Here is a 12,645-nt window from a genome sequence, read left to right as displayed (position 1 = left end):
TATATTAGTTATTACTTCTGTGGATTCAACAGGGGACAAATCAAAGTAAGCCTTCAAATCAGATCAAAACACCTTCCACTCACTGTGTCCCTCAGAGGTTTCATGACACCCCAGACCATTTCAGCTGGAATAGTAACTCCCAGCTCCTCTCTGGCTTCTCGCAATGCAGTGGCCACTACATCTCTGTCTGATGGATCACACTTTCCTCCAGCAAAGCTACAAGAAGGACAGATAATATAGTACTCTGCCTGCAAATCAATGAAATGCGACTTACAGGAAAATGTTGTAGTGTGTGCTTGTCTCTAGCCTCCCACTAACCTGACGTCTCCTTTGTGCTTGCCCTTCAGCATACAGGAGCGCAGAGTAAACAGAAACGCTGGTCCTCCTTTATCGTAGCAGAGGGAAACCAAGATGGAAGCCCACTTCCCTTTGTTCTGTCCTTGAGCCTGGCCGGCCCCTTGCCTCACTTTGTCCATGTTGTAGTGCTTCCAGTTGGCCTGCAGGATCTGTCGACATCTGTTTTCATTCTCAGGGGACAGGCAGTCCTTCCAGGTGTCTGTTACACGAGGGACAGCCTGATGAACAGTTCTGATTTGATGGACGGAGTAATAGTTGGTTTGTGCTCGACAGTGGAGCTGGTTTGAAATCCGGGGATTAAGTGCTGGTATATTATAAGATGTAGCCGGGCTAAGATCCAAAGGCCAGGAAGTCCTGTTGAATAAACAGTGCCAGAAAGTGCTGAAAACATAAGGTGCTTTGGTTTTGGCAGAGACCTGAGGGTGATGACAGCGGCTTCTCAGAATGGCTTTGGAAATGGGGGTTTCAGATATAAGGTCTTCTAGCTGATAATTCTCACTGTCTGCACTGAAAGACAGCTGAGATGAACAGCATAAAGTCTTTGTGTCTTTTTCATGGATTTGATCATGTCTCCTGGCACAAATGTGTCTTACTCCCAAACATGTTGAGTCAATGTGTTTAGAGAAAGAAAAAAGGCGAAATTCCTTTGACAGCTGCAGTGACCTTAAGTTACAAGCCCAAACTAGTATTTGTGGACCCCTGAACATCCTGTAAACAAATAGAAAACATACTGAGATTAGAACAATGTACAGACAGGTTGTGCTTATTATTGACTCATCAGCATAAATAATCGTCATGTGAACCTGATTACACATTCTTAAACTTGCAGACTGACAAATTATTAGACTAAAGAATACAAATGCATGCTGCACTAATCAGATTTGCATTTGTAAACATTTCCCTTTACATCACTATTATGTAAAACTTACTAGTCTCCAATTAAAACCACCTGATAAAGTACGTTGTAACGTGACACAATGTGAAAATTTTCATTTTTGGAAGAGTTTATTAAAGCAAAGACATAATTTCAACACCCAGCAGGTAAAGTTAATGCCCACAAGTCATATTCTGCTGCTACCTAACTTAATGTGCTGTACTTTATCTTGAGGCAATTATTTTTGCAAATGCCAATATTTAAATAACACAGCAGAGTTATTTGGTAGCAGTCAAGACCTACTCTGTAAATTGAGCTTTCAGAATAGCAACCCAAACTAACTGAATAAGTTAGCAAAACATTAGCAACACAGATAGCTACCAAGCTAATGTCATCCGTTACATAGCTGAAAATTGTGACTCAACATGTCCCACATAAGTTCAGGATACACATAAGACAAATATATATAAAATAAATAAAATATTTACGAGAGTACAACGTACACTGAGAGCTGAACATGTTCAGACTGAGAGAAAAAAACAATACCTGGTTATTCGTCGTGCTACCCGGCTAGCTGCCCTTGGGTCCGCTTCTTTTTCTCATAACGGCGCCAGGTGCAGTAGAAGTTGTGGTCACTTTCGGCGAGGGAGGGGTGATCTACTGAACTCGTTCAACTTAACATGCTTTGCTTACAAGATGAATATATAAGAACTGAAAATGTTTTAAATATAGACCTTGTAATACAACTTATCAAGCACTTTTACTGATTCAATTTATTTATATTTTCATGAATTGTTTCTTGTTTGACATTAAAACAACCCAGCTGTCAATTCCAGCTGTGTAGTCTAAATGAAAACCACTAAATGCTAAAAGAGCTCAGATCTCGTGATATGAACCGCAGAGTGTTCTGCTAACACGAATTGGACACTTATTTTGCAACATAAATAAATAAAACACACACAGAGGTTGTGGAAAGCAGTAGACCAAGTGGGGTTTAAGATCACAGAGCTTACACCTCGTTCCTACATGGGGTGCAAGTAACCCCGCACCTAAAGAGCAGAGACTGGATCAGGCTAAACATTCAAAACTAATAGATATGATTAAAAACAAGACTGTAAAACAAATTCTTAGATAAAAACCTTTAAATGGCTTGCGCCGTTGGAAAAATGAGGCGGATCCAACTGGGACTCTGAGCATCACATGCGTCAGCGTCTCCCTGTGTAAACGTCAGACATACCTCACATAAGACTTGTTTTTCCTCTTTTTTTGGATAAGGGCTGGGTTAGTAGTAGGAAAAGAGTTAATAATTAAGTTCCCTCAAAACCCCATGAATTACGTCATTGCTGTTTAGTGCCAAATAACCAGTTCGTCTTGTTTGTGGGCAAAAACGTGTTCCTCATGATTTTCATTTCTAAAAAAAAGAGTTAAACCAATTGTTAGTCAAAAAATGTCAAACATTTATCCCAATCGTTTTGTTTTGTGAATTTTAAAACAATGATTTAGATGGTTCAGGTTAGAAGTACTCTTGACAAACACCAGTGACATAATAGGAAGAAACTCCACCACACCTGTTCTACAAGCCCCACCCCAAGCTAAGGAAGCTTGAGTATTTCAGTGCATGTGACTCAAGTCAACTGTCATTTTACTACTTTGGTCCCTTGCTGTTCTTTCTTTTTAGCTATAAGCATTGATTTTTGTAAACTGTGACATACTTCTTCATTGATACCTTCCAGACCTCAAGCATCATCATGGCCTCAGCTTGGCCTGAAGAGGAGAGCTTTGCTTGCTCTGTATGTCTTGAAACTCTGAAAGAGCCCACCACTCTAACATGTGGACATTCCTACTGCTTGAATTGTATCGAAAACCACTGGGACAAGGAAGACAAGAAAGGTCACTACAGCTGCCCGCAGTGTAGGCAGCTCTTCACTCCTCGGCCTTATGTGGCCAAGAATATGCTGCTTGCACAGGCCATGGAGAAACTAAGAACAAACAGCATAAAGCAAAGCAACATGGTGGGCGTCTACTCAGCTGACCCGGTGATGCCCGTCTACTTGGACGTCATATCGGATATTGGGCCCAGGAAGGGGAGTGTGTACCCTCAGCTGCCTTCGGTGGAACACAGAATCTGCCCTCAACACAAGCAACCACTGGATTTGTTTTGCCATGAAGACAAGGAGTGTGTGTGTGTGATGTGTTGCCAGGATGGACACACGGGACATCGTGTGGTTGGACCACAAGAAGAAAGAAGAGAGAGACAGGTATGTAACTGGCAAATGTCATTTCCACCTTAGTAAAGAGATTAGTGAGCAAAATAAAGATCAGAGAGATCACAAACTATCTTTATTTGCCTCTACTTCTGATTTGACTGCACTGCAATCCATTTATTCACTTTGTCCACCAAACTTTGATGTGTCTCTAGAAAGAGCTTGTCCAGATGCAGGCAGAAGTACAAAGGAGAATCCAGGAGACCGAGAGGAATATCATGGAGATCCCGCATACCGCGCGTCAACAAAAAGTCAGCGAAACTCCTTGTTGATTTTCTTCACGTAGATATTTACAAAGGCATCTCTCATGTCTCGCTCTCTCTCTAGGCCTTGCTGCAGGCCCTTCAAAGGGAGAGCTCTGATTTATTTCCAGAGCTGGTTAAGAGTCTAAATCTGACAGGGACACAAGTTGGTGAGCTCCTTATTGCTCAGGAGAGCGTCTTTGACGGACAAGTCGAAGCACTGGTGAAGTGTTTAGAGCAAGATTTATCACAGCTTCAACAAAAGGGTGAGGAGCTGGGCAGGCTGGCTTACATGCAGGATAATATCTCCTTCTTGAAGGTAAGGAAGGATGGTTCTGGAAAATAGTTTCATTTTCTTTTCACAAAATATTCCAATAAAAAAGAGAGTTGTTATGGTTGTTCTATCTGATTCTTTTCAATGTTTTTCTCTCAAGAACTTCCTCCTCGTGGAGCCGTTGGGGCAGACTGGTGCCACAGGACAGTCTGGGATTATCCAGGAGGAAGGCGTGGTGGCTTCCATACGATCGGTCATTAAAGAGCTGCAAGAGTCCGTACAGAACCTCTGCAAAGAAAGTCTATCCAAGATTGTCAAAATAGGTCAGATTATTTTCCTCATTATTGTTTTCTCTTTTATTTCCTGTTTTGTTGAGGACTAAAAGTTTATCTTTGCAGTGAGTCATGAACCCATGGCTTCAACACCCAACGGTGTGGAAGCAGCAAGCACAGTGTCCGCTGATTATTCTGGTCAGGCTGCTCAACAGGCTTTAGGTTTGGAAACCTCTTTTCCTGTCCAGTGCTACACAGAATATTCTTAAATTTGAAACAAATGTATTTTAAATTATGGAAAAAGGACTTGTTTCTTATAAAGTATTATTTTTTTAAATACATAGTCTATGAAGAAATTGATGTTTCTCCACCACCACAACCTATGCAACATCAGTGTAAGTTTCTTATGGACGCAACATGGATGTTTTTGTCTTTTTTTTTTAACCATGCCAATTCTCAATTTTAAAATTGTCATAGTTTCCTCCACAGTACGTGAGTCTTCAAGATTCAGAGGATCAATGAGTCATCAAGGTAAGATTAGAACAAAGTATAACAGGGATGATGTGGTTGTAATGATGCTTATATAAGTTAAACTTGTGTCAGTGAAATATTTATATAATTTTTTTTTCTCTTCCCCTACCTGTTTTGGATATGACTCTCCAGGAAACCCTCCACCTCTCCCACCTTTTAGGCCTCAAGGTACATCTACTTGCAATGCATCTAATCTAAAGGTCGCACTTCACTTGTATTTTTAATAATGCATCATTATGAATTTGTTGTTGTAGCATCTGGATCAATTAAGCTTGTGAATCCAGAGCCAAAAACAAGAGAGGAAATGTTAAAATGTGAGTCTGTTTTCATCTTCAATATGAAGTACAACACATCAAACTGAAATGAAGCATTCTAGATGCCCTTAGGCTTCATCACAATGTTTTCTGTTTTTCTAGTCCGCTTTGAACCTACCATAGACCCAAACACAGCCTACCGCCACATGAAGCTGTCGGACGATTGTCGTAAGGTCAAAATGCGTTCTGAAAACCTGAATCCACCTGACCACCCTGATCGCTTCTTCTTTTGGAGACAAGTTCTCTGCAAAGAGCCGCTGGCAGGGAGCCCTTACTACTGGGAGGTCGAGTGGACTGGCCAGAAGGCGAGTCCTTACACACATGCTTTAAATTCAACTTTGCCCTTAATTTATGCCTTGCTCATCATAATACTACCAATGAATGTCTCATGGTTGTTTTTAGGAGAGGAACGTTGAGACATCTAGTGGATGAATTGCTTTTAATATCTTCCCTCCGTCTGTGGTCGTGTTCACTTTTAATTGGAAAATTTTAGATACGTAAAGATCCAGTCATGTCCCTATACACCTCTATTTAGTCTTTTTGGCAGATTGCCCATTTCTAATTTGTCCATAATTTCATTTCCTGATGTCTGTAGAAGCTCTTGTGTGAATACTGTCCAGGGCAAATCCAAAATGTTTGTCTGCACCACAGACTTGAGTCAAGTTTGACCAGTTGGACACAGTAGTTTCATACAGTGTTTTTGCATTATGGAACAAAAAAGGCCTTTAAGGCTAGAACTTGAGACCATAATTTTTAGAAGCTACACTTCTAAAAAAGTATAGCTTTTTTAGAAGCTACACTTGACTGTGTAGCTTCTAAAAAAAAATCCTTCTTCTGTTGTGGATTTCCTCGCAGCTGTGTCCAGCTGTAATTGACCTTTCCCATTTTCTTAAAGCAACACTTATTGGTCTGTGCTGTCTTCATGATTTTGTCCATGAAGCATGTTCACAGCAGCATCACTCGTTTGTGAATTTCTACAAATTTTGTGATAGACTGGAACTAAAGTATGGAAAACAATTACTTGTTTACAGATATAGGTCCAGTTTTATTGAAGAGCAAAGAGAGACAAAAAGTCTCATTTCATGCACAGAAAATATTATTGCATGGATATCATTCAACTGTGCCTTTTTAAAACTTATAAAAATGCAGAAAAAAGATCTATTCTCTGTTTCAAGTGTGGGTGCCAATTTAGAATTGACAAATAAGCAATAACATGCTAATCTGGGCACAACTGGCAGATTATTTTTGTTGCCGTTTTGATTTTTTTCCATCCTCCAGATGCTTCTACCGCCCTGTGTCACACATGAAAACCTGCTACCTACTCCTGTGATCGCTTGGTTTTCTGTTCTCTGATTTGTTTCTGTCTGTGCCACCACGCAGATCACCATTGGTGTTGCTTTCAAGGACATGGAGCGCAAAAGCAGTGACAACAAAAGCCGTTTAGGTCACAACGCTCAGTCCTGGAGCCTTTACTGGTCGGGCACCGGCTACTCCTTCTGTCACAACAACCAGGAGAAACTTCTGGGCTCGCCCAAGGCTGCGCGGATCGGCGTCTATCTGGACCAGCATGCAGGGATTCTAAATTTTTACAACATCTCCCACAGCCAGGCTCATCTCATCCATCATTACGAGACACAGTTCACCGAGCCACTGCACGCAGGGTTCAGGCTGGGGGCTGGAATAGGGGACTCTCTCACCATTTGTAAACTGGATTGAGTTTTTGATTCTCGTTGATTGGTTGCTGTGTTTTTGATTATTCCAAGTTTAAGCTCTCAAAATGTCTTGTGACCGTGACATGCATGGAAATACTTAACTGAGCAATTTCTAGAATATTTTGTGTCCCAATCTCATTGTGATTTGAAGTGTTGCTAAATTGTTGAAAGGCAATGAAATAAAAAAGCATCTTATTTGAAACTTTTTTTGTTGGTGTGGTTCTTAATTGAAAAGCTTCACTAGGAGAGAAACAGACCCTCAGCATGATGCTACTTCCACCATGCTTGACTATTGTTACTTTTTTGTTGATTGAAAAAGTTCATCTGGACTCCTTCAAACATATTGCACTGTTATTGTTGCCAATAACCGTCTGTGTCCTTAACGTTTCGCTTTCTCTTGAAAACATCTGGCTTATGTGAGCGGCTGAGTATCTTTCGGTCATTCATCCTTGAAGGAGTTGATTTTTGAATGGTGCTTATTTTTCTGCTACTGCTATAATTTTCAACATGATTTTTTTGTACACTTTTGACCCAGCACAGTAATTGTCAAATATATAATATATATATAAAAACGGAAGTTTCCTGGCCAGGAGGTTGGACACAACGCAGCTTTGTGAGCGATCCAAGAGATTTGTGTGTCTCTTACAAGTGACAGATAATACCTGAGCAGCATGAGGATCAAAGCCCCAAACTATGAGGAAATGTCGGGCACAGAGGCCACAGGGATGAAGAAATCTATACTCACACTTCAGGTTTTAAAGGCAAATGGGAGGGACAGAATGAGGAGGAGCAACATTGGGAGGTTACCAAGGGAGGAGCTACATAAAAATATATATATTCTCTGTTCCTGTGGATTGGTGAATACCTTTCTCCTCCTGCAGAAGGATCAGTGTCATTTGCCATCATGAGAGGTGAGACTTCAATAGTTCGAGCTTGACGGACATTATTATTGGAGTGTAATGTTTTAGAGATGTAAATTACAAATGTTAGTATTGAAGATAAGTAAGAAAATTAGATTTGATTAAAAGTATAAAACAACACACAAATTTAATAGAAAAATGTGAAAATGAATGCTTTTTATAGAAAGAGGAAAAATCTGTCAATTTGATGATCATTTTGAAAGATGGTTCAAACTTTGGAAAGCATTTCTGCAAAAGTTTCCTGATTAATACATTGTTTTTTTTGTTGTTGTTGTTTCAGCTATTTTTCTGTTGTGTCTGCTGAAAGCAGTTTTTGGTCAGGGTCAAAATTTCGGCTGGAATGGACCTGCCGCCACACAACCCACTGCAGATCCTAATCTAAACAAAAGTGGGTTAAATGTCTCTTTAGACTGAGTTCCTACCAAGTTTCGCCTCCAAAGCTATCGTTTGTATGTTTTCTTGTATGTGTACAGTCTGCAGTAACGACCAAGCGGCGTGTGGCTGCTGTCTGATGCAGAAGCAGATGGCGAGGATGGAGCAGTTCTTTAACATGACAACCACAGAAATGAGCCAGCAGCTCATGAACTCTAAGATGACCCTCAACAACATCAAAAGTGAGTGTTCACGCCAAGCAGAGTGCATCACAGAACATCATGGCCTTCTGATCCCATTAAGCAGATCTTTTTTGTTCTTTCTATCTATCTTTATTTTAGACAACCGCAGCGCCTTCTCCGTCGCCCTGAACAACGAGAAAACTTTGACCTGCTTCGGCCCCACAGCCGATGACAAACGGGTCCCCTACAAGCACATCTTCCTCAACCTGGGAGACAGCTACAACGCTCTGACCGGCATCTTCACCGCTCCCAGCTCGGGTGTCTACAGCCTGGCGGCCACCGTCTACAGCCTGTCTCCTGTTGACCTGCCCCAGGCCACCTGCGCCCAGCTGCAGGTGAACGGCGTGGCCGTGGCTACCCTCGTTGAGAAGAACGGACTGGACAGCGAGGACAGCAGCACCGTCGTGATCGCCAGGCACCTGAAGGCCGGCGACCAGGTGTCTGTCCTCCTGCTGAAAGGATGCAACATCTGCGACGACGCCACCCACTATAACACGTTCACCGGTTTCCTGCTGTATGCTGCTGAGACGGCGTAGCTGCCTCTGGCGTAAACTCGGCTAGATGACGTCTGTTCGGTTTAACAGTCATGAGTTCAATGCCTTGATCCGTTGTGCTCAGTCTGTATGCCGTGCACATAAATTGTTAGCATCGTGTCGACTGAAGAGTAAATATGAACAAATAACGTAGCTGTTGTTTCTTTTTTTGTTAAATTGAGGTATCCTGGATGTAACTTTTGACCCTGTTCCAATGAAATGATCTGATCTGAGTTGCTTTCATTGTTCAGATAAAACAAATAAACTGGACTTAAAAATACAGCTGTCATTCTGAGCATAAATTTGTGAGCAAATAAAACAATAAAAAATGAAAGTTCACACTAATTCTGATGTTGCTGATGATTTTTTTTTCTATTTCTACATTTTGTCACATCACAACCATGAAGCAGAACCTATTTTGTTGTGATTTTATACAACAAATCAATTGTATTACACATAATTGTGGAGTGAAATCAAAAAGAGATGTTGCTATTTTACATTTCTTACAAATTAAAACTTGAATGGTATGGCTTGCATTTGTTGTGTTCAGCCACCTTCTAGTCTCATACCCCTAATTTAAATCCAGGATAGCTTCAAAAGTCATCTAATTGAGAATTAGGATTGACCTAAATCCAGCTGTTCTATGAAGAGTTTCCAAGATTTCCCAGAGAACATTAAGGAACAAATATAACAGAGACTAAGACATACTTTAAATATTGCTGAAACAATATTCAAAGCGTCTCACAGAGCACTGTTGAATCCACTGAACCTTATAGCCTACATGCACTGTAAATGTGGTGGTGGCAGCATTATGCTGTGGGCGTGCTTTTGTTTAGCAGAGACCATGAAACTGGTCCATATTGAAGGTAAAGTGGATGAAGTTAAATGTAGCGAAATCCTGCGAGAAAATCTGTGCATGGCTGCAAAAGATTTGATGACAGCAGGACTCTGAGATGCAATCACAACCACACAACCACATTTCATTACAGCCAGATTTACCGTTTTTGGTTTCTTCTGGTGTAGAATTATGAGGTATGCATCACATCGATGATGTAAAAGTGGGATGAGACGCAACATGAACATTCAGACTGCAGTCGCTTAGAAAACTATCAGATTCATGTCCAATTTAGTTTTACTGGAAGAGGCACAAATCAGATTTTTTTGGGGGGGGTGAAAAACTGGAATTAGGCTGTTCAAGCTGCTGTGAAAACGTCAAACATATGGTCAAAAGAATTACATTTGGGTTAAATTTTCCTGCTGTGTGAACGTGTCCTGGAGCTGGTGGAGACTTGGACCAAAAGTCAAGATGCCATAACTGGAGTGAAGATTAATCTGTTCTGGTTTTTATTTTTTTTTAAAAATCAACATATTGAAACATAACAAAATGTGGAAACAAGTCCAGAACTTTTCAAGGTGTCTCTTGTTATCTCCTGGTGTGACAGAAGCGACACCTCCCTGCAGACGATATGTGATATATGCCCTGCATCAACAACAAAGAACTGGAGGGTGTTGCTGCTTCTGTGAGCACCCAGTGATGAAAATACCCCCAGTTATACTATTACAGAGGCAAGCAGGGGGCCTGATTAAAGAAGAACAAAACAAGGTGGAGCGATCTTAAAGGAGGAGAACCGTAAATGTGAGGTAGTAAGGGAGGAGCCCCAGGAGAACTATATATGCACGATTCTTTTCCCCAAACATTCACTTCTTTCACCTAGTCCTTCCTCTTGAAGCTGTCTGTATATCACCAACATGATAGGTGAGATTAACACACAACAAAAGAACATTTTATTACAAAGCTCGACAAATGTTCGTCTATCTTTTACTTGTTCTTCCCTCCAGCTGTCTTGTTGTTGTGCTTGCTGCATGTGGACCCTGGTAGGAGTCAGTTCGAATGGGATGGACCTGAGCGAGCCGCTCCGGCCGCCGTCACCAGCTCAGCCAGCGGTGAGGACTTGAGATTGTGTTTTTAAGAGTGGATGAATGTGTGCATTTTCACTTGAATGAACGCTAAATTGTCTATGTGTTCAGCCTGCAACGTGGACACGCTTTCATGTGAATGCTGCAAGATGGTGCGTGAGACGAACCGACTGCAGACGTACTTCAACACAACTCTAACTAATCTGGAGAGGGAGTTGGATAAAGCAAACCAAACTTTGGTCACCCTTCAAAGTGAGAATCACATTCTGAAGATATTTAGATAAGAAATCACTGTTCTACTTTTTAACTTCTCTAATCTTTTCTTCCTCAGGCAGCCGTGTTGCCTTCTCCGTCTCTCTGTACACTGCAGACAACTTCAAGTGTCTCGGACCGTTTGGGATTGACACCATCATCCCTTACCAGCACATCTTCATCAACCTGGGAATGGCCTACAACATGGCCACTGGCGTCTTCACTGTCACCTACCCCGGGGTGTACAGCCTGGCCGTGACCTCCTTTAGTGACGCCGGTTCTCCTGGCAACACGCTGGCTGTCTGCACCAGCCTGCAGGTCAACGGCCAGATAGTGGCTGGATCCAGAGAACTCAACACGAAAGACCAGGAGGACAGCACCACCATAGCTGTTGCCCTCAAACTGAAAGCTGGAGACAAAGTGTCAGTCAAGTTGGTCAAGGGATGCTACCTCTGTGACGACTCAAGCCACTACAACACTTTCAGCGCCTTTCTGCTTTATGCTGACGCATAAGTTAGGGAGTTTAGTTTCCTCCTCTGTAATGACATGTAGGCGCTTACATTATCATGTTCTAAGCTCTTTGAGGGAAATCATATTTTAAATGTCATCCTTTAAGATTTCAGTCTGGGCGATCTGAAATCTTCCCGACATTAAGCACGACTAGCTTAGATGTGTAACATCTTATGATTTTCCTCATCAGATTATGACATTTCTTGTTTGAGTTGAGGCTCGAACCCCTAAATCCTTCAATGACTTTAAGAGAAAGAACTTTCCTATATTTGTGATTTTCTTTTAATCTGAGTTCTTGTGTATTCTCAACAAACAAAGAAGTGTAAAAACAATAAAATACTGAAATGTGAACATTGGTTTGCTGTCAATTGATGCTTTCTTTGCATATAATCAGGGGTGAAAGTAAGGGGGTACGGCAGGGTACTGCGTACCCCTAAAAGATTTAGCGGGCGTACGCAGTACATGGAAGAGAGGGAAGCGGCTGTCTGCTGTAAAAAATCAGTGGGTTCGCTGTGCAGCCGTGAGTTCACTCACTAATTAGCCGTGACAGATTTGCTTTTCAAGAACAATCTAAAACACTACTTAATCAGTTATTAAATAACTTATTTCCAATTTCATATTGTTTCTGAACTGTTCATGCTATAGAGCAGGGCTCCAACACGTCAATCGCTGAGGGTTTTGAGTCGATCTCAGCATGAGGTGACAAACTGAACGGCGCCAGGGCGTTGAGACCAGAACGTTCTCCTCTGGGTCCTTATCAAAACATTCGTAACTTTATTAAAGAACAACAACAACAAAAATCAACAAAACATGTTCATATTAATGATCCATCAACAATAATCTCAGTGATTATTGTTGCAACAAGGTGTTGCGCAATTCTGTGCGTTTCGGTTCCATTACCAAAATAACCAGCAGAGCAGGAGTTTAAAATTAACTAATCAACCAGGGGAGGTTTATTAATGATCGCAAAATAAATATCAAGCCTGACAACCTCTGTGGTTCTTCCTATCAGTATGAGAGTCAGGGTGAGGAGGCGCCATGATGAAAATTAAATTAAAT

At 41.4% G+C, this 12,645-nt stretch overlaps 4 protein-coding genes across 5 annotated transcripts in view; 3 read left to right on the top strand and 1 right to left on the bottom strand.

The window, feature by feature from the left end:
• Nucleotides 1-1,954, bottom strand: part of nudt8 (nudix hydrolase 8) — a 4,973-nt gene extending 3,019 nt beyond the window's left edge. Inside the window, exons 1-3 of the mRNA XM_008426091.2 lie at nucleotides 1,778-1,954; nucleotides 319-1,065; nucleotides 84-216 (exon numbers count right to left, since the gene is read on the bottom strand). Of these exons, the coding sequence (XP_008424313.1) occupies nucleotides 84-216; nucleotides 319-1,064 (879 nt within the window). The 5' untranslated portion in view covers nucleotide 1,065; nucleotides 1,778-1,954. The remainder of the gene's footprint in view (nucleotides 1-83; nucleotides 217-318; nucleotides 1,066-1,777) is intronic.
• Nucleotides 1,955-2,711: 757 nt separating this feature from the next.
• On the top strand, nucleotides 2,712-7,046 carry ftr86 (finTRIM family, member 86). Of its 2 annotated transcripts, none has more exons than XM_008426088.2 (11): nucleotides 2,712-3,489; nucleotides 3,651-3,746; nucleotides 3,823-4,056; nucleotides 4,172-4,334; nucleotides 4,410-4,505; nucleotides 4,628-4,678; nucleotides 4,773-4,814; nucleotides 4,947-4,982; nucleotides 5,069-5,128; nucleotides 5,231-5,433; nucleotides 6,509-7,046. In XM_008426088.2, the coding sequence occupies exons 1-11, from the start codon at nucleotides 2,980-2,982 to the stop codon at nucleotides 6,842-6,844; spliced, it is 1,827 nt and encodes a 608-aa protein (XP_008424310.1). In that variant the 5' UTR covers nucleotides 2,712-2,979; the 3' UTR covers nucleotides 6,845-7,046. The 2 variants fall into 2 exon arrangements, with proteins under 2 accessions (XP_008424310.1, XP_008424309.1); XM_008426087.2 differs by having other exon boundaries at nucleotides 2,713-3,489; nucleotides 4,761-4,814.
• Nucleotides 7,047-7,701: 655 nt separating this feature from the next.
• On the top strand, nucleotides 7,702-9,252 carry LOC103474836 (complement C1q-like protein 2). Its single transcript, XM_008426086.1, has 4 exons — nucleotides 7,702-7,751; nucleotides 8,041-8,148; nucleotides 8,234-8,374; nucleotides 8,474-9,252. Exons 1-4 carry the CDS (start codon nucleotides 7,745-7,747, stop codon nucleotides 8,908-8,910), a joined length of 693 nt encoding a protein of 230 aa, XP_008424308.1. The 5' UTR covers nucleotides 7,702-7,744; the 3' UTR covers nucleotides 8,911-9,252.
• Nucleotides 9,253-10,571: 1,319 nt separating this feature from the next.
• Nucleotides 10,572-11,942, top strand: LOC103474835 (complement C1q-like protein 4). Its single transcript, XM_008426085.1, has 4 exons — nucleotides 10,572-10,663; nucleotides 10,747-10,851; nucleotides 10,936-11,076; nucleotides 11,156-11,942. Exons 1-4 carry the CDS (start codon nucleotides 10,657-10,659, stop codon nucleotides 11,587-11,589), a joined length of 687 nt encoding a protein of 228 aa, XP_008424307.1. The 5' UTR covers nucleotides 10,572-10,656; the 3' UTR covers nucleotides 11,590-11,942.
• Nucleotides 11,943-12,645: the final 703 nt, after the last annotated feature.

The sequence above is a fragment of the Poecilia reticulata genome, linkage group LG13, assembly GCF_000633615.1.
Source record: "Poecilia reticulata strain Guanapo linkage group LG13, Guppy_female_1.0+MT, whole genome shotgun sequence".
In the NCBI taxonomy this organism is placed as follows: Eukaryota; Metazoa; Chordata; class Actinopteri; order Cyprinodontiformes; family Poeciliidae; genus Poecilia; species Poecilia reticulata.
Note: the sequence above shows the minus strand (reverse complement) of the source record. Positions and strands in the feature narration are given on the sequence as shown.

Bases quoted from the DNA above. Each gene is read 5' to 3' on its own strand.
- LOC103474835 (XM_008426085.1), top strand. The intron at 10,852-10,935 runs GTGAGGACTTGA...CTATGTGTTCAG, and splicing joins CGTCACCAGCTCAGCCAGCG to CCTGCAACGTGGACACGCTT. The intron at 11,077-11,155 runs GTGAGAATCACA...TTTCTTCCTCAG, and splicing joins AACTTTGGTCACCCTTCAAA to GCAGCCGTGTTGCCTTCTCC.
- ftr86 (XM_008426087.2), top strand. From the start codon at position 2,980: ATGGCCTCAGCTTGGCCTGAAGAGGAGAGCTTTGCTTGCTCTGTATGT. The intron at 4,506-4,627 runs GTTTGGAAACCT...TTAAATACATAG, and splicing joins GGCTGCTCAACAGGCTTTAG to TCTATGAAGAAATTGATGTT. The intron at 5,434-6,508 runs GCGAGTCCTTAC...GCCACCACGCAG, and splicing joins TCGAGTGGACTGGCCAGAAG to ATCACCATTGGTGTTGCTTT.
- LOC103474836 (XM_008426086.1), top strand. The intron at 8,149-8,233 runs GTGGGTTAAATG...GTATGTGTACAG, and splicing joins AGATCCTAATCTAAACAAAA to TCTGCAGTAACGACCAAGCG. The intron at 8,375-8,473 runs GTGAGTGTTCAC...TCTTTATTTTAG, and splicing joins GACCCTCAACAACATCAAAA to ACAACCGCAGCGCCTTCTCC.